This window comes from Pan troglodytes, chromosome 12 (assembly GCF_028858775.2).
Source record: "Pan troglodytes isolate AG18354 chromosome 12, NHGRI_mPanTro3-v2.0_pri, whole genome shotgun sequence".
Classification (NCBI taxonomy): Eukaryota; Metazoa; Chordata; class Mammalia; order Primates; family Hominidae; genus Pan; species Pan troglodytes.
In genome coordinates this window covers 57,595,202-57,620,853 of record NC_072410.2, presented here as the reverse complement: position 1 = coordinate 57,620,853, position 25,652 = coordinate 57,595,202, and the positions used below count along the sequence as shown (strand labels likewise).

Here is a 25,652-nt window from a genome sequence, read left to right as displayed (position 1 = left end):
TTTTATCTACCTAGAAAACATACATAGCATTAATTGTACCATTAATTGTAAAGACATTTCAATTTCAACTTACTGCAAACCTAAGAAGAAGGCAAGACTTTCCAACCCCTGAGTCGCCAATCAGAAGTAACTTGAATAAATAATCACTGCAAAAAGAAAAAGAAAATGATGTTAATAAAAAGCACACTGCATTGCTATAAGCTATACAAAAACAAAAACACAGCTACAAATAACAACTCACTGTGAAGACTACATCTCCTATAAAGCCCATGCATGGCTTAAGCCAAAACTGCAAACAGCCACAGCCCTTCTGACAGATCACTAAACATGATAAAATTATGTAAAAAGTAGGCAATGCCACCTATGATCTCTAATATCAGTGAACTTCCACTTAAAAAGAAAGAAGGAAAAGAAAAATAAGTGATATGCACTCTTGGACTGCCCAAGATACTTAAAACATTCTAAATAAATCCCACTCCTCTATAGTATTAGAATACAGAAAGGTAACTTTTCATTGTTTTTGCCCATGAAATATTAGTCTCTCCTTCAAATTCTAAGATCAGGCCAGGCGCAGTGGCTCACACCTGTAATCCCAACACTTTGGGAGGCTGAGGCAGGCAGTTCACTTGAGGTCAGGAGTTCAAGACCAGCCTGACCAACATGGTGAAACCCCGTCTCCATTAAAAATACAAAAATTAGCTGGGCATGGTTGCGCACGCCTGTAATCCCAGCTACCTGGTAGGCTGAGGCAGAAGAATTGCTTGAACCCAGGAGGCAGAAGTTGCAGTGAGCCGAGATCGTGCCACTGCACTCCAGCTCCAGCCTGGGCAATAAGAACGAAACTCTGTCTCAAAAAAAAAAAAAAAAAAAAATTCCAAGATCAAATAATTTCATAGCACTCCTCCAATGAAGGGGTTCTCACGATCCTTCTCTAGCATCCAGCTTGAATTCTCCCGTCAAAACAATGTTCATATAACTTCTGAAAGCCCATATTATAAACTAGAAATGTGGTAAATTCACAGGCTGTTTATCCAAGTGCAAAACTTGACTAACACTCTACACTTGTATTAAAGCATTTTTCAGAACCATTGAAAACCAAGCTTTTTTTTTTTTGAGACGGAGTCTTGCTCTGTCACCCAGGCTGGAGTGCAGTGGCGCGATCTCGGCTCACTGCAACCTCCAACTCCCTGGTTCAAGTGATTCTCCTGCCTCAGCCTCCCGAGTAGCTGGGATTATAGGCATGCGCCACCACGCCCAGCTAATTTTTGTATTTTTAGTAGACACGGGTTTCACCGTGTTGGCCAGGATGGTCTCGATCTCCTGACCTCATGATCTGCCCGCCTCAGCCTCCCAAAGTGCTGGAATTACAGGTGTGAGCCACCGCACCCAGTGATAAAACAAGGCTCTCTTTATGTATCTCTAACATTGCCAGGCCTAACTCAAAAACTATCCCCAGAGATTCCTTCATGGAACTAAGACAACATTATTATTCACCCACGGTCTCCAAGGAAATCCCTCATAGATCCTTCCCAACTCAGACACCAGTTCTATGCATTCTTTTAAGCAATTTCAAAAGGACAAAAACCTTAGAATTTATATATCGTTTTTGTAGAAGATATACATGATTTTGTATTTTGTCCTTTTTGATTTACTTTCAAAAATATGCTAAAGTGAAAACCACGTCACAATTTAGATTAAAATTATTTACATGTAAACAAGACATAAAACTTATTTTTTTGTTTTAATTGCACTGCCAAAGAAGAGAGGATATAAAACTTCTATAAGCGATTATCTTTGTGAATATTCAACTATTACATAGGTTTACATAATGATATGCATTACTTAAAACATTGTTTGGGTTTTAGCAAATTACCATATTATACTTATTGTTATACTTATTGTCTTTAATTATATATGAGGAAAATAATTTTTTAAAAATCCCAAGTGCCAGTCAGCAGCAAAACAGAAGTCAGAGAAGGAAACAAAAATCTTCTAAACAAGTAAATCAGAAGAGGGGACTGAAGCATAGAATGAACTAGACATCCTTTCCAGTTTGAGATTTTAAAATTTTTAAAAAGATCGCTATTGTAGAATATTATCCTTAATAAATGATTGATACCTAATACCAACAATTTGTATTTGGCAGTTCAGCTGGCTGACTTTACTACTATTGATAAGGTTCCTTCTTAATTAAACCAAATATTCTTCTTTCTTTTTTTGAGACAGAGTCTTGCTCTGTTGCTCAAGCTAATTTTTGTACTTTTAGTAGAGACGGGATTTAGCCATGTTGGTCAGGCTGGTCTCCAACTCCTGATCTCAAGTGATCCACCCGCCTTGGCCTCCCAAAGTGCTGGGACTACAGGTGTGAGCCACCATGCCTGGCCCCAAATATTCCTTTTTTGTTTGTTTGTTTTGAGACAAGAGTCTCGCTCTGTTGCCCAGGCTGGAGTGCAGTGAAGCAATCTCAGGTCACTGCAGCCTCCACCTCCCAGGTTCAAGCAATTCTCCTGCCTCAGCCTCTGAAGTAGCTGGGATTACAGACATGTGCTAACACACCCAGCTAATTTTTGTATTTCTAGTAAAGACGGGAGTTTCACCATGTTGGCCAGGCTGTTCTCAAGCTCCTGACCTCAGGTAATCTGCCCACCTCAGCCTCCCAAAGTGCTGGGAGTACAGGCATGAGCCACCGTGCCTGGCCCCAAATACTCTTAAGAATACTGAACACTGAACATTAACCATGAGTATATGTTAAGAATTTACCTGTATGAAGAAAGCAAGACTATCACAGCATTGATACTACCATAGTAGGTTGGTTTTTTGGGGGGTGTTGTTGTTGTTGTTAGAGAGTCTCACTCTGTCGCCCAGGCTGGAGTGCAGTGGCTCGATCTCGACTCACTGCAACCTCTGCCTCCAGGTGTTCAAGTGATTCTCAGGCCTCAGCCTCCTGAGTAGCTGGGACTTAGTAGGGAGGTTTTTAAACAGAAGTTTCAACACAACAACTGGACTCAATGTACCAATCTCCCTGAACTCCACGCCAGGCATCCAGTAAACACTCAAAAACATTCCCTGAATTTGCTGTACTGGACCCAGTTGAAGTAAAGGACTGTACTGGGCCTCAGATGTTGCCTGAAGTATCACCTTAAAGATCAACAACCCAGGCTAGGAGTAGTGGCTCATGCCTGAGGTCAGAAGTTCCAGACCACCCTGGCCAATACGGTGAAACCCCGTCTCTACTAAAAATACTAAAATTAGCTAGGCATGGTGGTGGGCAGCTTTAATCTCAGCTACTTGAGAGGCTGACCCATGAGAATTGCTTGAACTCAGGAGGTGGAGGTTGCAGTGAGCTCAGATCACACCACTGCACTCCAGCACGGGCAAAAGAGGAGTCTCAAAAAAAAAAAAAAAAAATCAACAACTCTATTTCAGAGCAACCATAAAGCTTTAAAAAACATGAACGGGGCCAGGTGCAGTGGATCACCTGAGGTCAGGAGTTCGAGACCAGCCAGGCCAACATGATGAAACCCCGCCTCTACTAAAAATACAAAAATTAGCTGGGTGTGGTGGCAGGCGCCTGTAATCCCAGCTACTCGGGAGGCTGAGGCAGGAGAATTGCTTGAACCCAGGAGGCAGAGGTTGCAGTGCGCTGAGATCACACACTCCAGCCTAGGCAACAAGAGCAAAACTCCATCTCAAAAAGAAAGAAAGAAAGAAAGAAAGAAACATGAAGGTTTCCTAATTGCATTACAAGTTACATTATGGTTTCAAGAAATTAATAGTCAATTCTTTTTAAATTACCTTTTTCAACCACTACATTTTTTTAAGTTTTACAAATATAACACTCTTATTTTAATGCATTATGGCTGGGCACAGTGGCTCAGTGAGCCTGTAATCCCAGCACTTTGGGAGGCCGAAGCAGGTGGATCACCTGAGGTTGGGAGTTCGAGACCAGCCTGGCCAACATGGTGAAATCCCGTCTTTACTAAAAATACAAAATTAGCCAGGCATGGTAGCGCACGCCTGTAATCCCAGCTACTCGGGAGGCAGAGGCAGGAGAATCGCTTGAACCCGAGAGGCGGAGGTTGCAGTGAGTCAAGATCACATCATTGTACTCCAGCCTGGACAATAAGGGCGAAACTCCATCTCAAAAAAACAAATAAAAAAAATTATTTATGAGTTTCTAATAATTTAAGGCTTAAATTAAAGCCATTATAAATAATATGAAGAGTTGAGTGCTCTGTATAAGACAATCTTTGCAAAAGACTACTGGTTCTCTCGCAAACCATTTGTTTACTAACATGACAACAGTCACATGAGAAAGGCAAATAAAATCAAACCCACAAACTTCCCCACCTCCCCTTATCAAAGACACACACCTGAATAGCGTGATCAGTGACACGTTAACTTGCATTGGGACATTTTAAATTACCTACTACAGAAGTAGTTTATTTCTCAACTGTAAATATACTGAATAATCGTGAGAATTCATTGTTCTGAGTTTGCTTTAAAACGTTTCTATAATTTACAAAACACCACACAGTAAAAATGTTGATAGAAAATATACAAATATAAAATTACAGAGCACAAGGACAGAATTTTGGTACAAAGAGCCAAGACTAATTTAGCAAATGGTAAGACTTTAAATGTATTTATTCTTCATTCCTCATGAATTTGGATCACTAAGTTTTTATCCTACAATAATATAATTTTGACTTAAGTGAAAAAAACTAAATTATGCTAGTTTAGAAACCAATAAAAATTTGGCTGGGCGTGGTGGCTCACACCTGTAATCCCAGCACTTTGGGAGGCCAAGGTGGGTGGATTACCTGAGGTCAGGAGTTCAAGACCAGCCTGACCAACATGGTGAAACCCCGTCTCTACTAAAAAAAAAATACAAAAATTAGCTCAGCATGGTGGCAGATGCCTGTAATCCCAGCTACTTGGGTGGCTAAGGCAGGAGAATCACTTGGACCCAGGAGGCGGAGGTTGCAGTGAGGAGAGATTGCGCCATTGCACTCCAGCCTGGGCAACAGAGCGAGACTCCATCTCAAAAAAAAAAAAAAAAAGGAAAAAAAAGAAACCTATGAAGATTTACAATTGTCACCCTCGTAAATTATTCTAGTAAATCCTATCCACTGTTTCCAGTTCAGAACTTCCTCTAGCTTTTTGTAGTTCTAATCTACTATAACCTCATATTTTCTACCCTCGAGAAGTTTGGGGTCTGTGTTTCTCCACCCTTACGTTTAACATAGCTATCTGTGGGTGTGGACGGTAAGCTGACTTACTCATCTACGTATACAAGGATCTAGCACTGTGCCTTTTACAAAGCATGTGCTAAGAGATCAGAGAACATTTTAGTTTTACATTTTTAATCAGGCCTCTTTCATTGTGAGATACAGCTACAGAAAATTTGTGCCATCCTTGATTAACATTTTTGGCCAAAATATTCGGGGGAAAAAATGATGACAGCACGTCATGTTAAAAGGATACAGGAGCCGGCCGGGCTTGGTGGCTCACGCCTGTAATCCCAGCACTTTTGGAGGCTGAGGCGGGCAGATCACGAGGTCAGGAGATCGAGACCATCCTGGCTAACATGGTGAAACCCTGTCTCTACCAAAAATACAAAAAATTAGACGAGTGTGGCGGCACGCGCCTGTAGTCCCAGCTACTCGGGAGGCTGAGGCAGGAGAATCGCTTGAACCCGGGAGGTGGAGGTTGCAGTGAGAAGAGATGGCGCTACTGCACTCCAGCCTGGGCAGCAGAGCGAGACTGTCTCAAAAAAAAAAAAAAAAATGGCCAAGCCAGAACAATTTGAGGCACAAAATAAATTAAGTATGTATTAGATTATAACTCACAAAATAAATACTCATGAATTCATAGCAGTATAAATGATTATAAATGGGAGGGAAGAGACAAGTCAATAACACATGCTGAAGAAATGAGAAAAACAGAAAATGACCAGTAGCACTACATTAATAATTGCTGCAATGCTGGGTGTGGTGGCTCACACCTGTAATTCCCACCTACTTGGAAGGCTGAGGTAGAAGGATCACATGAGGCCAGAAGTTCAAGACCAGCCTGAGCAACATAGCAAAACCCCCATCTCTAAAAATATATTTTTTTAATTAGCTGGGTGTGGTGGTCTATGCCTGTAGTCCCAGCTACTTGAGAGGCTGAGGCAGAAGGATCACTTGAGCCCAGAAGTTTGAGGCTGCAGTGAGCTATGAACTCACTACTGCATTCCAACTTGGGCAACAGAGTGAGATCCCATCTCTTAAAAAAAAATTTAAGGAAAAAAGAAAAAGAAAAAATAATTGCTGCAAGGAAGATTTACTGGATAAATGCTAAATTAATGGATAAAACTAAGGAGAAACAGGATATCTGCATGACCTCACCAAAGTATATCCCTCAAAATATTGGCCAGGCATGGTGGCTCACACCTGTAATCCTAGCGCTTTGGGAGGCCAACGCGGGTGGATTGCCTGAGCTCAGGAGCACAAGACCAGCCTGGGCAACACGGTGAAACTGCTTCTCTACTAAAATACAAAAAATTAGACAGGTGTGGTGGCACATGCCTGTAGTTTCAGTTACTTGGGAGACTGAGGCAGGACAGTCACTTGAACCCCGGAGGTGGAGGCTGCATTGAGCCAAGATCACGCCATTGCACTCCAGCCTAGGCGACAGAGCGAGACACCATCTCAAAAAAAAAAAAAAAATACATCAGACAAATACAAACTGACAGACAACTGACGGACATTCTATAAAATACCTATCAGCACTCTTCAAACTTGTCAAGATAACGAAAAAGAAGGAAAGACTGAGAAACTGTCACAGATTGAAGGTGGCTAACATGGCCTACAACTAAATACAATATGGTATACTGAATTAGATCCTAGAACAGAAAAAGAACATTAGTGAAAAAATTAGAGAAACCAGATTAAGTCTATAGTTAACACTGTACCAATGTTTATTTCTTAATTTGGACAAATGTACCATGTATGTAAGATGTTACTATTAGGAAAAGCGGAAAGAAGGGTATACAAGAACTCCACATTGATTTCACAATTTCAGTAAATCTAAATTTAGTTCAAAATAAAAAGGGTTTTAGAAAAGGTTTTTATAAAGGTTAAAAAATTATGAGGAGGCCGGGCGAGGCTCAAGCCTATAATCCCAGCACTTTGGGAGGCCCAGGCAGGTGGATCACCTGAGGTCAGGAGTTTGAGACCAGCCTGGCCAACATGGTGAAACCCTGCCTCTACTAAAAATACAAAATTAGCTGGGCGTGGTGGCACGCACCTGTAGTCTCAGCTACTCAGGAGGCTGAGGCAGGAGAATCGCTTGAACCTGGGAGGTAGAGGTTGCAGTAAGCTGATATCGCACCACTGCACTTTAACCTGGGCAACAGAACGAGACTCCATCTCAAAAAACAAAACAAAACAAAACGAAAAATGACAAACAATCACTTCAAAAATGCTAGCTCATGACTTTTTTTTTTTTTTTTTTTTTTTTTTTTTTTTTTTTTGAGACAGAGTCTTGCTCTGTTGCCTAGGCTGGAGTACAATGGCATTATCTCAGCTCACTGCAACCTCCACCTCCCCCGGGTTCAAGCGATTCACCTGCCTCAGCCTCCCGAGTAGCTGGGATTACAGGTGTGTGCCACCATGCCCAGCTAATTTTTGTATTTTAGTAGAGATGGGGTTTCACCATGTTGGCCTGGCTGGTCTCAAACTCCTGACCTCAAGTGATCCACTTGCCTCAGCCTCCCAAAGTGTTGGGATTATAGGCATAAGCCACCGTGCCCAGCCACTTATGATATTTTTAAACAATATGAGAGACATTTCATGTTTTCTCAAGTTAAATCTAATCACAAATTGGGCTGGGTTTGTAAAATAAAGCTGCTTTTGAGGTACAAGTATTTCTATTAGTGAAAAATTCTGTTGAACTGCTTGAATTTTATAATACTACGAGCAGATATTTCATTTTAATTTAAAAAGTTCACTCTATGAGAAAGCTAAAAACAGTTAAGGTAAGAATGGCATAGAATAAGCCTGGACAGAAAGGAGTAGGCTGAGAGAAATTAACAGTAGGCTTTAACAACTGGATGGTGGGCATGAAATACAGCAACAAGAGAAAAATTATTTTTGCTATCAGTTTTTCCTATAAGTCAACTTTTGGTCTACTTTCGCAATATTGGAGGTTCCAACAATAAAACAAAAGCAATAAGGTACAGTAAGGACGAGTTTTACTCTACTCAGTTTGCATGAAGTTAAATGACTGATGACAGGGCCAGGCACGGCAGCTTGTGCCTATTAATTCCAGCACTTTGGGAGGCTGAGGCTGGAGGATCATTTGAGCCCAGGAGTTCCAGACCAGCCTGGGCAACATAGAGAGAAGCCCCATCTCTTAAAAAAAAATTAAGGAAAAAATGATCAATGACAGGATATGTGGATTTTTGCTAACATTAGAATTGTCTTTTGCTTAACAGATGGGGAAAAATTGAACTATACATTCAATTACAAATCAGCAAGAGGGCCCACCCCAGAACCCTTGTTTCAAATTTCAGTTTAGAGTTCAATTTCCATTATTTGTTTGCATGCAAAAATGGCATCGGTACATATATGTACATTTATGATCTGAACATAGTCTTGATGTCCGCTGATGTATGTACCTATGCCATTTTTGTATGCAAGCACTACCATTTTCTATGCCTTTAAAAAAAGCCTGGTGCAGTGGTGCACACCTGTAGTCCCAGCTACTTAGAAGGCTGAGGCAGGAGGGTAACTTGAGCCCAGGAGTTCAAGGTTGCAGTGAGCTAGGAATAGAACCATTGCACTCACTCTAGCCTAGGCAACAAGAGTGAGACCCCCATCTCTAAATAAATAAAATAAAAAATATAAAAATTAAAAGTCACTACTGTGAAAGCATGGAACAATATTCTTTAAATAAAAAGTTAGAAAAACAGATTTTCAGTTCAAAATTCTATTTAGGTAAAATTCTTTTCTTGCCTAAAGTACAAAGTAGAGGATGAATCAGCTTGTTTCTGAATCTAAAATGCTACTGGAAATTCTAAAACCTCCAAAATAACACTGTTATGTGAAAGGAATATAGAATTTTTTTTAAGTATAACCTCATTTTTGTTTTTTAAAAAATCTTTTGAGGGGCTGGGCATGGCTAGCTCATCTCAGCACTCTGAGAGGCTGGAGCAGGAAGTCTAAACTGTAGGATTATAATGGATTGATGGTTTCTTCTTTATACCTTTTTAACAACCTGCAGTAAGCTTGTATGACTTTTATAACCAGAAATAAAAAATGTTATTTGAAAGGAGGAGAAAAGCGTTTTATTCAATGACTTAACACCCTTACAAATATGTTCAGCATATGTCAGCACAGCACACCTATCATAACACAAATTACTTCTAAGTAGGTAGAGTAGGTCAGGTTGTAAACAGACAGCAATGGCATACTCCCAATACAGCCACAAGTATATGAAGTTAAATTCTGGGTTAAATGAGAATATACTGTTTTCTTCTTTCATGAAATAAAATTTAGATTCTCAGACAAGGTTCACATGTCAATGAACACTTTACAAAAGAAAGCTGATTGACATTAACCCAACTTTCAACATTCCACCCTTTGGAAACATGCTAAGGAAGAAAAAAAATCTAACAGAAGAGAACTATAGTGTATAATTGTATTTGTACAAACAGAAATACAAATACAAATTTATAAAAACAAATATAAATTTTAAAATATCAGCTGTAAGTACCTTAGAAAAGGCCTATTTATAAAGTTCAATGGAAACTAAATTCATTCTCTTTCATCTAGAATGGATTCATTTGCATGACAGGAATTCTTATGGTTTAAATGTATCCTCCAAAGTTCCTGTGTTAGATACTTAATCCCCAATACAACAGTTTAAGGATGCAGAGCCTAATGAGAGGTGATTAGGTCACAAGGGCTCTGCCCTCATGAATGGATTAATGCATTCTCTCAAAAGTGGGTTAGCTATCTCTGGAGTCACTCTATTATAAAAGTGAGTTCAAGCCCCTTCTTGCTCTCTGTCTTGACATACCCACTTGCCTTTCCACCTTCCACCATATGATAACACAGCACAAAGGGCAGAACCATGCTCTTGAAGTTCCCAGCCTCCAGAACCACAGGCCAAATAAACTTCTACTGTTATAAATTACCCAGTCTGTGCTATTCTGTTATAGCAGCAGAAAACAGACTAAGACAGGAATGTTATTTTATCTTCTTCTAAATGTCTTATTTGAAAATAGCATAAAACTAAGCTCACATATCAAATTTAAAACAAAATCCTGATACACTGGCCAAATAAAGCTTAAGGGAAAATTATCAAGACTACTAAACTACATACTATTTTAATAACCTTTAGGGGGTGAAACAATAAAAACTTCAGCTGCAATGATCATGATTGACATAAATTTTTCTTCTTCACTCACTTTAAGTACGCTCCACAGAACACAATTCAAAACCAGCCTTCAGGTTGAAACACTTACTCCTTGCTGGAGACAAGAGGTAAGAACTTTTAGTTAGTTCATATGCTTCTGTACTGTGAATTTTACAGTGAGCACATATTACTCTTATAATTTAAAAAAAATTAAACAAACCTTCAGCTGTGGACAAAGCAGTGTGTCAGTCAATATAAATGATCAATATGACCAATTACCAGAAATCTGAGAGGGCAATGGTCTTTTCTCCAAATTTAAATTAATAGTCAAGCAATTAAAAAAAAATGCTTCCATTCAGATAAACCATCTTAAAAAAAATTGTTCCCATAATCAACCACTAAAATTACATGTTTTTCTTTGGTATTTAGAGACAATAGATTAATTTTCCAGGTTCCAATACAGTTCTGTTTAGAACAATATTCTAAAAATTCAAAGCTGGCCAGATGCAGTGGCTCATGCCTGTAATCCCAGCATTTTGGGAGGCCGAGGTGGGTGGATCACTTGAGGCCAAGAGTTCAAAACCAGCCTGGCCAACAAGGTAAAACCCTATCTCTACTAAAAATACAAAAATTAGTTGGGCGTGGTGGTGGGCGCCTCCAGTCCCAGCTACTAAGGAGGCTGAGGCAGGAAGAATTGCTTGAACCTGTGAGGCAGAGGTTGCAGTGAGCTGATATCACGCCACTGCACTCCAGCCTGGGCAACAGAGTGAGACTCCATCTCAAAAAAATAAATAAATAAAATAAAATAAAAATAAAAATTCAAAGCTGAAATGCTGAGAGAAATTTTGGTAGTACCAAAGGAAGCAGCAAGTGACACAAGATGACAAAAGGGTAGACAGTCTTTAATATGCATACAAGTATTTGCTGAAAAACACACCAAGAAGGGGGTGTCAACGTTCTCTACCTCCTTACCTCTCAAAGCCTGCATGGGTTTGGACCTGGAAGACCCGTACTTGAATTCAGGCTCTACTGCATACCAGCCATAGGATCTTAGTGCAAGTTATTCACTTACCACCATGAGCCTCAATTTCCTCATCTATAAGGTTCAATTAGCACCCACTACCACCCAATTAGGCTTCTTGTCAGGATTATAAATCACGTTTCTGAAACATCTAGCACATACTGTCTGGCACATACAGAAGCACAGTAAGTGGCCATTGTTATTTCTCCTTCCTCCCAGCAAAACCATGAGATAACAATACAAATTTCAGAGGTTCAGACAAAAACTTCAAAACTATTTATCCAAGGCTTCTGTTCAGATTATCAGTGACAAAGGGACACAGGAGTTTACATATATAATCTAAAGTTAAAGTTTAAAAATTGCCAACTAATAGTTATAAGTACTATGATCATACAAGTCACAACTCCCAAAGCCTAGGAATGCATAAAACAGTAACATGCTCTGCAGCAAGTGTGCCCTCTACAGCAAGAGAAGGCAGCCCTCTGCTTCATTTGCTTTTCATAGAAAGATATCCATGACCTCTAAGTCTCCAAGTTTAAATATATAACAAGACAGAAAAACTGAGAATGGATACAATTAATTTCAACCCAAGATGTGAAGGGTAAAGTTAAAAGCCCATTTATAAATAATACATACCTCACAAACCCTTCTTAAATCCTTCCCCCACCCCTACTCACCACCACCACAGAGACAGGGTCTTGCTATGTCACCCAGGCTGAGGTGCAGTGGTGCAATCACAGTTCACGGCAGCCTCCAACTTCTGGGCTCAAGCAACCCTCTTGCCTCAGCCTCTCGAGTAGCTGGGACCACAAGCACACCAACCACACCTGGCTATTTTTTATTTTTAGTTTTTTAGAGACAGGGTCTTCATATGCTGCCCAGGTCTCAAACTCCTGGCCTCAGGCAATCCTCCCACCTCAGCCTCCCGAGTGGTTGGGACTACAGGTGCACACTACCATGCCCAGCTAATTTTTAAATTTTTTGTAGAAAGGGGATCTTACTAGGTTGCTCAGGCTGATTTGAACTCCTGGCCTTAAGCAATCCTCCTGCCTCAGCCTCCCAAAGTGCTGGGATTAGAGGCAGGAGCCACCACATCAGGCCTCCAACCATGAATTCTTAAAGTAACTGACCACAAAATGTTAGTGCCTAATTATTTGACTAAAATTTTAAATTCTTTTTTTGTGTGTGTGAGATAGGCTCTCACTCTGTCACCTAGGCTAGAGTGCAGTGATGCAACATGGGCTCACTGCAACCTCCACCTCCCAGGCTCAAACGATCCTCCCACTTCAGCCTCCTGAGTAGCTGGGACCACAGGCGCGTGCCACCACGTCCAGCTAGTTTTTTTTTTGGTAGAGATGAGGTTTTACCATGTTGCCCAGGTTGGTCTCAAACTCCTGAGCTCAAGTGATTTACCCACCTCAGCCTCCAAAAGTGCTGAGATTACAGGAGTGAGCCACCACAACCAGCCTAAAATGTTAAATTCTTAGAAGTAAGCACACGTAGTAAAACAGAAACAGCCTATTTGTTGTACTGGGACATCCAAGGCTTTGAGTTAAAATTCCAATTCAGTTGCTTACTTTGAATGCCCTTGGGCAAGTCATTTAACTCTTCTCTGCCTCTGTTTCCTTGTTTGTAAAACTAGGGCATTTTCTTCACGGGATTATTGTGGCAGTTAAGGGAAATAATGTACACACACAAACTTTCTGGCTGGTGGGAACTCAGTGCTGCTGACCCCACTCAGACAAGCATCAAGTGTTCTGGAGTCCTTCTGGGAGCTCTGTTCCTCTCCAGTTCAATCCACATAACTAAAACTTTCTGTTAACAGAAATTATAGGCCCCTTCCCCAAATCTTTTGCACTATTTTGCCATGCTATTCTGTAAACATATTACAATATTTAACTTGTATTAACTGTTATATTGATTATGCTTGTTTGAACATGAGTCATTTTCTTAATTTGTAAGCAGAGTCCATGTTTTGTAATTTAAAATAAACAACAAAAATTTTAAAAAACAGAAAAAAAACTCAACTCTTAATATACTCTGATGATAGAGAAAGGCTATTTTCCTTTTTTGTTTTTTTTGTTTGTTTGTTTGTTTTTTTGAGACAGAGTTTTGCTCTGTCGCGCAGGCTGAAGTGCAGTAGTAGCACAATCTCGGCTCACTGCAACCTCTGCCTTCCGGGTTCAAGCAGTTCTCCTGCCTCAGCCTCCCAAGTAGCTGGGACTACAGGCACATGCTGCCACACCCAGCTGATTTTTTGTATTTTAGTAGAGACAGGGTTTCACTGTGTTGCCCAGGCTGGTTCTGAACTCCTGAGCTCAGGCAATCCGCCCACCTCAGCCTCCCAAAGTGCTAGGACTACAGGCGTCAGCCCCCGCACCCGGCCGAAAGGGCTATTTTCTTTACCAAGCCTTCCTCCAAGGTAAAATTCTCCATGTGTGTAGCTATGTATATATGTATATACAACCACAAGGAAGATTTGGGTTTTTTTAATAAAAAGTTTTTAATGTAGAAAAGGCCAGGTACAGTGGCTCATGCCTGTAATCCCAGCACGTTGGGAGGTCAAAGAGTGAGGATCGCTTGAGCTCAGCAGTTCAAAACCAGCCTGATCAACATGTGAAACCCAGTCTCTACAAAAAAAAAGAAAAAAGAAAAAAAATACAAAAACTGCCAGGCATGGGTGTGTGTCTATATTCCTAATTACTCCAGAGGCTGAGATGGGAGGATCACCAGAGCCTGGGAAGTCCAGGCTGCAGTAAGCCATGATCTCACCACTGTACTCCAGCCTGGGTGACAGAGTGAGACCCTGTCTCAAAAATAAAAAGTTCTTGAGGCCTGGTGTGGTGGCTCACACCAGTAATCCCAGCACTTTGGGAGGCCAAGGCAGGCAGATCACCTGAGGTCAGGAGTTTGAGACCAGCGTGGTCAACATGGTGAAACCCAGTCTCTACTAAAAATACACAAAATTAGCCGGGCATGGTGGTGGGTGCTTGTAATCCCAGCTACTCAGGAGGCTGAGGCAGGAGAATCGCTTGAACCTGGGAGGCAGAGGTTGCAATGACCCGAAATCGAGCCACCACACTCCAGCCTGGGCAACAGAGCTAGACTCTGTCTCAAAACAAACAAACAAACAAAAAAAAACAAAAAAACCCTATCAGAATGAATCAAATCATATATAAACTAGCACCCAGAACCTGACCAAATACAAAGAAAAGTGTGATTCACTGCTTAAATTAAATTAGAACACTTGTGTTAGTAGAGAATAAGCTCAGCCTGGCGCAGTGGCTCACAGCTGTAATCCCAGCACTTTGGGAGGCTAAGGTAGGAGGACTGCTTGAGCCAAGGAGCCAGAGACAAGCCTGGGTAACATGGGGAGATCCTGTCTCTACAAAAAAATAATAATAATAATAATTAATTAAAAAACAAAAATAAAAAAGAGAGTAAGTTAGCTCAGCTCAAAAAAGCCTGGTGAAGATGCCTAATTTGGAGTTCAGATTTCACTAGCTTTAGTAAGTAATAAATCCAACTGCTCTTCATCAGGCACATGCTAACCACCAATCTACACATAAAGCACTACATAATTATCCACATTATATATTTCACAAAATTGTTTCAAATGGCCTTTTATAAATTTAGCTATTTGACTATTTTTATAAATTTCATCTAACCCACTTTAAGACTAACATCTTAAACTCCACATTTTAAAACTCAAATTAGGCCGGGAACAGTGGCTCACACCTGTAATCCCAGCACTTCGGGAGGCCGAGGCGGGAGGATCACAAGATCAGGAGTTTGAGACCAGCCTGGCCAATAAGGTGAAACTCCGTCTTTACTATAAATACAAAAATTAGCTGGGCGTGGTGGCGCAGCCTGTAATCCCAGCAACTTCAGAGGCTGAGGCAGGAGAATCACTTGAACCTGGGAGGTGGAGGTTGCAGTGAGCCAAGATCGCACCACTACACTCCAGCCTGGGGGACAAAGCGACACCTTGTCTCAAAAAAAAAAAAAAAAAAAAAAAACTCAAATGAGTTTGGGATACCAGATTTAAAGCTAAGCGTTGTCACTCTCAGATTTTCACATTTTAATATTGATAATGATAGTTAACATTCTCTTTTCTGTTTTCAATCTCCTAAATCAAGTATTCTTAATCTGAGGTTCATGAACAGCCTTGGTGTGAACTGCCTATAACTTTATGCAAAATGTTATGAGTATATAGACACAAAGGGAGCAGATGCATCAAATGTAACGTGAGTATGGCTACACGACCATAAATGGGTTAAATGTAACAGTCCCAAATCAAGATACTAGAAAATATCTATAAGGAGAGTAGAAAGGACAAAGAGTAATTCCACTTAAGTACTATTATTATACAAAGGAAATACATTCAGAGAAATTAAATCCATCATTGTTCTTGGAAAACATGAATTACATAATTCACTGAGTTTCACTGTTGAAGATCACTAGTTTGAGGTGCAGACTGTACAAAATGCCCTATGTAAAGACCATAGATGGCCAAGTGAGGTGGGTCACACCTGTAATCCCAACACTTTGAGAGGCTCAGGCGGGAGGATCACTTGAGCCCAGGTGTTCGAGACCAGCATAGGCAACACAGCGACATCTCATCTCTTAAAAAAAAATTAGCCAGGCACGGTGCCAGCTACTCAGGAGGCTGAGACAGGAGGATCACTAGAGTACAGGAGGTTGAGACTGCAGTGAGCCATGACTGTGCTACCACCACTCCAGCCTGGGAGACAGAGCTAGATCATGTCTCAAAAAAAAAAAAAAAAAAAAAAAAAACCATAGCCACGTGGCTGGCACCGAGTAAGTGCTAAATAGCACCTAGTATTATTAAAAAGTGATGTTTCCAAAAGAATGGTCCCTCTTGTGAATAAAGGCATGCATATTTAACACTACTTGTCCTAATTAGGAAATCTACAAGCATAGAACACAGTAAACTTAACTGGAACCTATCACAACCTTGGATTTAATAAAGCAGTGTAGGGTGTTCCAGCCAATTGAGCCAACCTGTCACAGAAGTACCAAGGAAAACTATTTCCTACTTCTTCTGTACCCTATTTCTCACATGTTTCAGTCAGCCAACAAACTAACACTTAGTTCTCTGGCTCCTCAGGACCATTTTTCCCCTGAATATCATTCCACCATTACCCTATTAATAATCTGCAACACTCCCAGGGTGGTTCCAAAGAAAGGCCAAGACCTAAATTTTCTTCCCTAAATTACATTCCAGATATCAAAGCAGTAATCTCAGCCCCACCTTCTATAGGGAAACAAAGGAATAGTCTAATTGCTCCCCTCTCCCTCTAAAGGGGGGGCCGGGGGGGAGTCTGGGCATTTTGCCTAATTCTCAAAGGAAAATTCCAAAATGTAGTGGCGACAAAGTGGTAAAAAGCTGATAAGCAGCCAAACGTAGTGGCTCACGCCTGTAATCCTAGCACTTTGGGAGACCAAGGCAGGCGGATCACCTGAGGTCAGGAGTTGGAGACCAGCCTGGCCAACATGGTGAAACCCCATCTCTACTAATATAAAAATTAGCTGGCCGTGGTGGTGGACGCCTGTAGTCCCAGTTACTCAGGAGGCTGAGGCAGAAGAAATGCTGGAACCCGGGAGACAGAGGTTGCAGTAAGCCAAGATTGTGCCACTGCACTCCAGCCTGGGTGACAGAGCAAGACTCTATCTCAAAAAAAAAAAAAAAAAAAAAAAAAAAAAAAAAAAAAAAAGCTGGTAAGCTACACATTTAAAATACCTCATGCACTGGCACACTACACCCATTTTCAGTTTTTCTTCATCTTAAGACACTCAGCCAAGCGTGGGGCTCATGCCTATAATCCCAGCACTTTGGGAAGCTGAGGCAGGTGGATCTCGAGACCAGGAATTTGAGACTAGCCTGGGGCAACATATTGAAATCCCATCCCTACAAAAAATACAAAAAAAAAAAAAAAAATTAGCCAGGTGTGGTGGCACGCGCTTGTATTCTCAGCTACTCAGGAGGCTGAGGTGGGAGGATCACTGAAACCCGGCTAGGAGTTGGAGGCTATAGTAAGTTATGATTGCATCACTGCACTGTAGCCTGTGTGACAGAGTAAGACCCTATATCTCAAAAAACAGACACTCAAAGTTGATTAGCAAATTTTTTTAAATCTCAAAACGTTAAGAAGCATCTTATTTTACCCTAAACATGTTCATATATTAGGAAAGTATATAGCTTGCCCCAAAAGAAAGCTATTCTGGCCAGACGTGGTGGCTCACGCCTGTAATCTCAGCACTTTGAGAGGCAGAGGCAGGTGGATCACAAGGTCAGGAGATCATCCTGGCTAACACAGTGAAACCCCATCTCTACTAAAAAATACAAAAATTTAGCTGGGCCTGGCGGCGGGCACCTGTAGTCCCAGCTAATCGGGAGGCTGAGGCAGGAGAATGGTGTGAACCCAGGAGGCAGAGCTTGCAGTGAGCCCAGATCGCACCACTGCACTCCAGCCTGGGCAACAGAACAAGACTCCGTCTCGAAAAAAAAAAGAAAAAAAAAGAAAGCTCTTCTTTACTATCCAAAATAAAACTTAACTATTGAAACTACAAACAGTGAAACCATCACATAGGTATAGTCAAAACTACCCAGGAGAGAAAACACACACACATACACAACACACAGCCAACAGACTGCTATGGAAGGTGAATATAGCAGGATGTTAGCACATACGTAAATTTTTTTTTTTTTTTTTTTGAGACGGAGTCTCGCTCTGTCGCCCAGGCTGGAGTGCAGTGGCGCGATCTCGGCTCACTGCAAGCTCCGCCTCCCGGGTTCAAGTGATTCTCCTGCCTCAGCCTCCCAAGTAGCTGGGACTATAGGCGCCTGCCACCACGCCCAGCTAATTTTTTGTATTTTTAGTAGAGATGGGGTTTCACCGTGTTAGCCAGAATGGTCTCGATCTCCTGACCTCGTGATTCGCCCACCTCAGCCTCCCAAAGTGCTGGGATTACAGGGCACATACATAAATTATTAAGATTGCTTCCAGAATTAAAAGACCAAGATATCTGAGAAATAAAATTACTCGGAAAGCAAAATTCCCTTTAAAAGCCAAGTAGAAGCCAGGCGTGTGGCTCACACAAGTAATCCCAGCAATTTGGCTGAGGTGGGTGGATCACGAGGTCAGGAGTTTGAGACCAGCCTGGCCAACATAGTGAAACCCTGTCTCTACTAAAACTACAAAAATTAGCCGGGTGTGGTGGCACACACCTGTACTCCCAGCTACTTGAGAGGCTGAGGCGGAAGAATCACTTAAACCTGGAAGGCGGAGGTTGCAGTGAGCCGAGATCGCGCCAACACACTCCAGTGACAAAGTGAGACTCTGTCTCAAAAAGAAAAAAAAAGAAGCCAAGTAGAGAACTGGCAGCACTTCCATCTTTAAGACAACGTTAAAAAAAAAAAACTAAACTAAAATATTTGATGGTTAAAAACTGTCTAACATCCCTCATTTTAACTTAATTTGATTAAAGGGGGAAATTTTTATTTTTTATTTTTTTGAGACAGAATCTCACTCTGTCACCCAGGCTGGAGTGCAGTGGCCAATCTTGGCTCACGGCAACCTCTTTTTCCCAGATTCAAGCGATTCTCTTGTCTCAGCCTCCTGAGTAGCTTGGGACTACAAGCGCACACCACCACGCCTAGCTAATTTGGTGTTTTTAGTAGAGGCAGGGTTTCACCACATTGGCCAGGCTGGTCTAGAACTGACCTCAAGTGATCTGCCTGCCTCGGCCCCCCAAAGTGCTATTACAGGCGTGAGACACCTCGCCCAGCCAAAAGCGGGAAATTTTTTAATGCAAAATTTCAGGCTGGACATGGTGGCCCACCTGGTGCTTTGGAAGGCTTCAAAATCAACTCCAGCCCAGGCTGGAGTGCAGTGGCGCAATCTCAGCTCACTGCAATGCCCACCTCCAGGGTTCAAGAGATTCTCCCGCCTCAGCTTCCCAAGCAGCTGGGACTACACGCAGGCATGACCACACCCAATTAATTTTTCTATGCTTAGTAGAGACAGGGTTTTGCCATGTTGGCCAGGCTGGTCTCAAACTCCTGACCTCAGGTGATCTACCGCCTGGGCCTCCCAAAGTGCTGTGATTATAGGCATGAGCCACTGTGCCAGGCCTCAGTTCTTATCTTTAAATGATCCTACAAGATTATCTCATCATCTCATTCATACAAAATTCTCAATATATATATTTTAAAGGTTTTATACAACTACTGAATACTTAAATTACCGGAAGAATTACAGATGGTGATATTCTATAGACATTTAAAAAATCATATTCTGGACAATGAGAATACTAGTTATCTTTCTTCTTTAAACTTTTCTGAGTTTTTCAAACCACCACCAAAAGTCACAAAGACAACCTGCTTTCACTTTCAAACACTTAAGTTTTGTTAAAAATTATTTGAAACACAATGCAAGCAAAAAAAAAAAAAAAGGTCAAATGTTTCTTGAGTATAACATGAAAGAAGAGCAAAGTCTGAAAGACTGATAACATTTTCAGAGATTCTGGAGCCATGATATACTTAAGGGGATGGGGGCTAAAAATAAGGTAATTACTTTAAACTTTTTCTGCATTAAAGAATTATAGTTGATCTAAGTAGACTACTATATTTCTTCCTACTATAGTTAGCTGGTATACTGAAGACAGGTAGACATGCTTTATTCTTAACACATTCCTTAAAGATGAACCAATCAAAATTATTTTCTTGACACTAAAAAAATCCACTAGAAGCCAGTGGATTATGAAAAATGTTATGAGAATAATCATGAGAATAATGTTAAGTATTTCTTTCTTTCTTTCTTTTTTTTTTTTTTTTGAGGAGTCTCACTCTGTCCCTCAGGCTGGAGTGCAGTGGCATGATCTGGACTCACTGCAGCCTCCGCCTCCCAGGTTCAAGTGATTCTCCTGCCTCAGGTTCCTGAGTAGCTGGAATTACAGGTGTGCACCACCACACCCGTCTAATTTTTGTATTTTTAGTAGAGGCAGTGTCTCATCATGTTGGCCAGGCTGGTCATGACCTCAAATGATCCGCCCACCTCGGCCTCCCAAAGTGCTGAGATTACAGGCGTGAGCCACTGCGCCTGGCCATGTTAAGCATTTCTTAATGTGCTGAAATAATCACTGCCTGCTTCAAAACGTAGCTCAAAAAAAATCCACATTTTTCTTCAGATCCTCAAAAAAAAGCTTTAACCCTTTCTATCTACTTTTTTAACTGTTCAGATTACACTTTCAATTGCCTTTTTTTTTTTTTTTTTTTTTTGAGACAAGTCTTGCTTTGTTGCCCAGGCTGGAGTGCAATGGTGTGATCTCGGCTCACTGCAACCTCCACCTCCGAGGTTCAAGAGATTGTCCTGCCTCAGCCTCCCGAGCAGCTGGGATTACAGGCGCCAGCCACCACACCCAGATAATTTTCTGTATTAGTAGAGATAGGGTTTTGCCATATTGGCCAGGCTGGTCTTGAACTCCTGACCTTAGGTGATCCACCTGCTTCAGCCTGATCAACATTAGAGATGGCTGGGTACTCTATACAAAAATTAGCTGGTTATGGTGGCAAATGCCTGTAATCCCAGCTACTCGGGAGACCAAGGCAGGAAAATCGCTTGAACCCAGGAGGCAGAGATTGCAGTGAGCCAAGATCGCGCCACTGCACTCCAGCCTGGGTGACAGAGTGAGACTCCATCTCGAAAAAAAGAAAAAGAAAAGAAAACAAAAACAAAAAAAACACAAACAGCCAGGCACAGTGGCTCACGCCTGTAATCCCAACACTTTGGGAGGCCAAGGCCTGGGCGACAGAGCAAGATTCCGTCTCCAAAACAAAACAAAACAAACAAAAAAAGTAATACAGCTACCAACTCTTATGTAAACCAATATAAATCTAAAAATTCTGTTGCTTCAGAATCTTTTTTGTCAAGATCCCATTTTCACTACCAAATTTAGCAGAACCCATAACAAAGATTATAAATTTCTAAAAGAAACAATATAAATTGGTAATGATAAACCAAAGTAACTTAAGGAACATCTGGAGTACATTTGTAAACATTAGCTAATATACCATTGTTAGTTATTAAGATAACATACTGGAAGCAGGAAAAGCATCCACCCATTAAAGTTTTAATTGAAGAGAAAGCAAAAGACTTTGGAGTTTGGAACAAGATGTTAAAAACGAATGAGCTTGTATTTGCGTGATAAAACACTAAAGAACTTTTCTTTCTTTCCTTTATTTTCCAAATTTTCTCTAATTACTTTTATAAAGATAACAAGCTTCATTAAAACAAAAAGAAACTGCTTAAGTCAGATTGCTAAAAATCTGATTGCTCACTGCCCTTGTGACCTCCCCTAATAAAATATCCCTCACTTCCTCTCACCCTAAGTAATTTTCACTAACACTTTTGCAAAGGTTTTCTCAAATTCCTGTATTATTTTACTAAACAGTCTAGAATACAAATATAGTAGGCCAGATACCCATGTATTTGATCCCAGAAAAAATATAAAAACTGTTTCTGGGTTTGATCCCTTTGAGGTCATTAGTCTTTAAAAGAAAAGATGATTTGACACCGTATTTACTTATTAATTACTGTCCTTGTCATTTATGAGCCATTCCTCCTTCTTCTCCCCCTTGAAAATTCCTCGTCACTCCCTCTGTTCCTCCAAATCTAATTGCTGATAATTCCCTTTCAGGTCTCTCTTCTATAAAGTCTTCCAAAACCCAGATAGCCAACCACAACCCACCATCCCCCTGAAATCTTGTTGCTCTCATCCATGCCACACATCTGGAATTTGCTATATCTACTGGTATTTGACATGTATAAAATCTATTTCTGCCAGGCGCGGTGGCTCACGCCTGTAATCCCAACACTTTGGGAAGCTGAGGCGGGCGGATCACTTCGGGAGTTTGAGACCAGCCTGACCAACATGGAGAAACCCCGTCTCTACTAAAAATACAAAATTAGCCGGGAGTGGTGGCACATGCCTGTAATCCCAACTTCTCGGGAATCTGAGGCAGGAGAATCACTTGAACCCAGGAGGCGGAGGTGGCGGTGAGAGGAGATTTGCGCCATTGCACTCCAGCCTGGGCAACAAGATTGAAACTCCGTCTCAAAACAATAAATAATTTTTTTTTTTTTTTGAGACGGAGTCTTGCTCTGTCGCCCAGGCAGAGGCCCGATCTTGGTTCACTGCAAGCTCCACCTCCCGGGATCACGCCATTCTCCTGCCTCAGCCTCTCGAGTAGCTGGGACTACAGGTGCCCACCACCACGCCCGGCTAATTTTTTTGCATTTTTAGTAGAGACGGGGTTTCACCGTGTTACCGAGGATGGTCTCGATCTCCTGACCTCGGGATCCGCCCGCCTCGGCCTCCCAAAGTGCTGGGATTACTGAGGTGAGCCACCGCGCCTGGCCTATATCTAAACTTCTTAAGCGCAAGGATTATATTCCTAAATCCTGGTACTAATAGAATGCCTTTCATGAAAATGATGCATACCACCTGAAGAATGCTCACACAGTTTTTCAAATTCTTTTATATACATTTGAATTTCACCACTACCCTGACAGGAATAATGACTCCAATTATCCTATTTTACAAAAGGGAAAAAAATTCAGAGGCTGAGTAACTTGTCAAAGTTCTCAACTAATCTTGAAGATTTATTTACACTAATAAACATATATATAGCAAATTCAGAAAATTTCCTGAACAGTAGAGGTCTATAAACCTCGATAAAGCAGTAAATCCATGTTCTTTATTGTTACCAAGAAAACTACTAAATTAAGAACCTCAAGTTCACCTCCGTTCAACTGTGCAAAACCAACTTTGTCCTTGGAGCCCTTGAAAAAAAATTTTTTTTTAACTGTCAACACAGCAAATGTCACTACAAGAACACTATCCTCAACTTCTAAAGCATGAAATTCTAATAAAATACTATGGTTTCTGTTTAGTGCAAAAGATTTCAGCTTCAAGCCACACTATTACAAAACTTGTAAGCATTTTGCAAGAGCCATGTGACACACATATGACAGTCAGCTAAACTGGTGGGTGGACCTTTTAGGGGAAAATGTCTAGCAGTAATTGACCAAACCAGCAAATAAACTCAACTTTTACAACAAATACTGATTTTCCCCCATCCCTCAAAGGCCTTTGACACTGAAAAGGAATACCAATTCGGTCTCTTCCAATTATTCATTACTTTACATGCATGTAAACTGTAGAGGAAATTTTTAAAGGGCCATTGAGGAGAGCCCAACAAACTCTACCCAAGGGAAGTGAACACCAGTTCCCAGGAAAGGTGCCAGGTGTGTCACATCTGCTGTGGTGACTTCTTGAGTAAGCAAGAAAAAGAAATGCATTAACTTTTCATGACACGTCATGGAACCTCATTCCCTATCTGCAAGCATCCAAGCAGGTAATCCAAAACCTACATACAGATCTATCATAGGTCCCGTTCGTTTCTCTTTCAACTTGACAGCAAGCTTCCTTTAATCTGCGAGTATCAAAAAGATATTTCTTGGCTTTAGTTTTTTTTTTTTTTTTCTCCCTTGACCCACAGAAGACAAAATGACTTAGGTGTCCTCTTTAAAAAAAAAAAAAAAACAAAATTCTCACAAATGCCCAGGTTTTTATAGGAGGGCAATGGACCCGGCGAGCTCTTAAAGAACTCCTCCAAGACACAACTCAAAAAGAGAACTAATAAATGTTCAGTTGCTTCTCACCATCTACTCATTCCCCTCAATCCCACGCAGTCCCGAAAAGCATCCATATTACCTGAAACCTGGCGGGGAGGATGGAAGGAGAGAGAGCCAACAAGCTCAGGATTTACAAGTAAAGCTGGTTTCTACCCCGAAGATCCTGACAGCTCCGCAGAGTGCGGGCGCAGGGTCTGACAGTGCCCTCTAGAAGGGCTCTCCCACCCCATCCCCTCCCCTTAGAGACAAGTCCTCCTTCAAAAGTCACTGCCTCCGAGAGAAGATACCCCTTCACACCGCCCCAGGCCCCTCGGCAGGCTTCCTCAGCACCCGCCCCGCAGTCAGGCCCTCTAACCTGACCCGGTCCAGGCCCGGGCGGCTCACCCCTCCGGCCCGACCCCTCCCCCGCGCGGCCGCCCCTCCGCGTCAGACAATGGGGCCCGACTCCCGGCCGCCAGCCTCTCCTGACCCATCACCCTCGCCTCACCCCAGCCGATGCCCCGACTTCTGCCCCAACCCTCCTCGACCCCTTTAAGATCCCCCAAGCTGGCCCACGGACCCAGCCGACCGGTGCTCTCCTGAACTCACTATTCGGGATTCATGCTGGACATGTCACTGCAGCTGCCGCCGCCGCCACCGCCGCCCTTGCTGCCGCAGCCGCCGCCCTGACTCTCCGCGCCACGGGTAATCGAAAGAAAGGAATGAGATAGGCTGTTCCAGGAGAGCAAACGTCTTCCCCTACTCCGTCCCCTAGAACACAATCAGCAGCCGCCGCCACTCAGCTATCGCTTCCACCCAAAATGGCCGCCGGCGAACCAGGAAATAGGGAAGCCTTAGACCGAAGGGCCTTTACACGGCCCAGAGGGCGGCCGCACCGCCTGGCATGCCGGGAAAGGGAGTCGCGAGCGCGGCTACACGAGCTGAGGACAGACAGTGCGACGCAAGGCCAGGACTCAGCTTCCCGCCAAGCGCCGCGCCTCTGGGGCATGCGTACCTGAAGGCTTGTCGCCCGCCCCATTCCCCACTCCCTCACCTCCCCACCCTCGGCCCCTCCCTGCTCCCCTCCCCTCTGACTCGCTGGCTAGGACTTCGCTCGGACTCCCCCTGGCGGATTGGCTAAGGCCGAGCTGCCCTAGTGATGTCATCAGTGAGACGTGGCAGCCGGGCGAGTCAGCGCCCCACGGGGGAGGGGGCGGAGAGGGGCGGAGGGTGGTGCCGGCGGCCGACGGAGGCTGGGGGTCGGGGGAGGCAAGGGACCGGAGGGAGTGGTCAAACCGGAGGGACTGCCGGGGGTGCGGGGGCGGGGAGGGGGCCGGGGTACAAGCGTGTCGGCTCCTGCCTCCGGTACGGCTGTTGCTGACCTGACCAGCTTGAGGCTTGCGCCACCCTGGTGGCGCTGGTTGGGGGCTGGTAGGAGGACGTCCGCTCTAAGAACAGAAGGGAAGTCAAGGGGCTCCCTGGACGGCACGGAGCGGTTCTTCTCGTCACTCACCCATCCCCAC

The 25,652-nt window shown here is 42.5% G+C and overlaps 1 protein-coding gene and 1 long non-coding RNA gene across 5 annotated transcripts in view; both read right to left on the bottom strand.

The window, feature by feature from the left end:
- RAB1A (RAB1A, member RAS oncogene family) overlaps window positions 1-25,279 on the bottom strand; it is a 42,102-nt gene extending 16,823 nt beyond the window's left edge. Inside the window, exons 1-2 of one of the 4 annotated variants that reach the window (XM_530454.9) lie at window positions 24,739-25,279; window positions 74-146 (exon numbers count right to left, since the gene is read on the bottom strand). In XM_530454.9, the coding sequence (XP_530454.3) occupies window positions 74-146; window positions 24,739-24,761 (96 nt within the window). In that variant the 5' untranslated portion in view covers window positions 24,762-25,279. Of the gene's footprint in view, window positions 1-73; window positions 147-23,890; window positions 23,944-24,738 lie in introns of those variants that run through there. The other 3 variants (XM_016948642.3, XM_063789767.1, XM_016948640.3) reach the window with 3 other exon arrangements.
- LOC134807894 (uncharacterized) lies at window positions 6,573-11,459 on the bottom strand. The gene is made up of 3 exons (XR_010149424.1): window positions 11,380-11,459; window positions 10,460-10,522; window positions 6,573-6,694 (listed from the first exon to the last, which is right to left on the bottom strand). It is a non-coding gene; the product is annotated as an uncharacterized LOC134807894 (long non-coding RNA).
- Window positions 25,280-25,652: the final 373 nt, after the last annotated feature.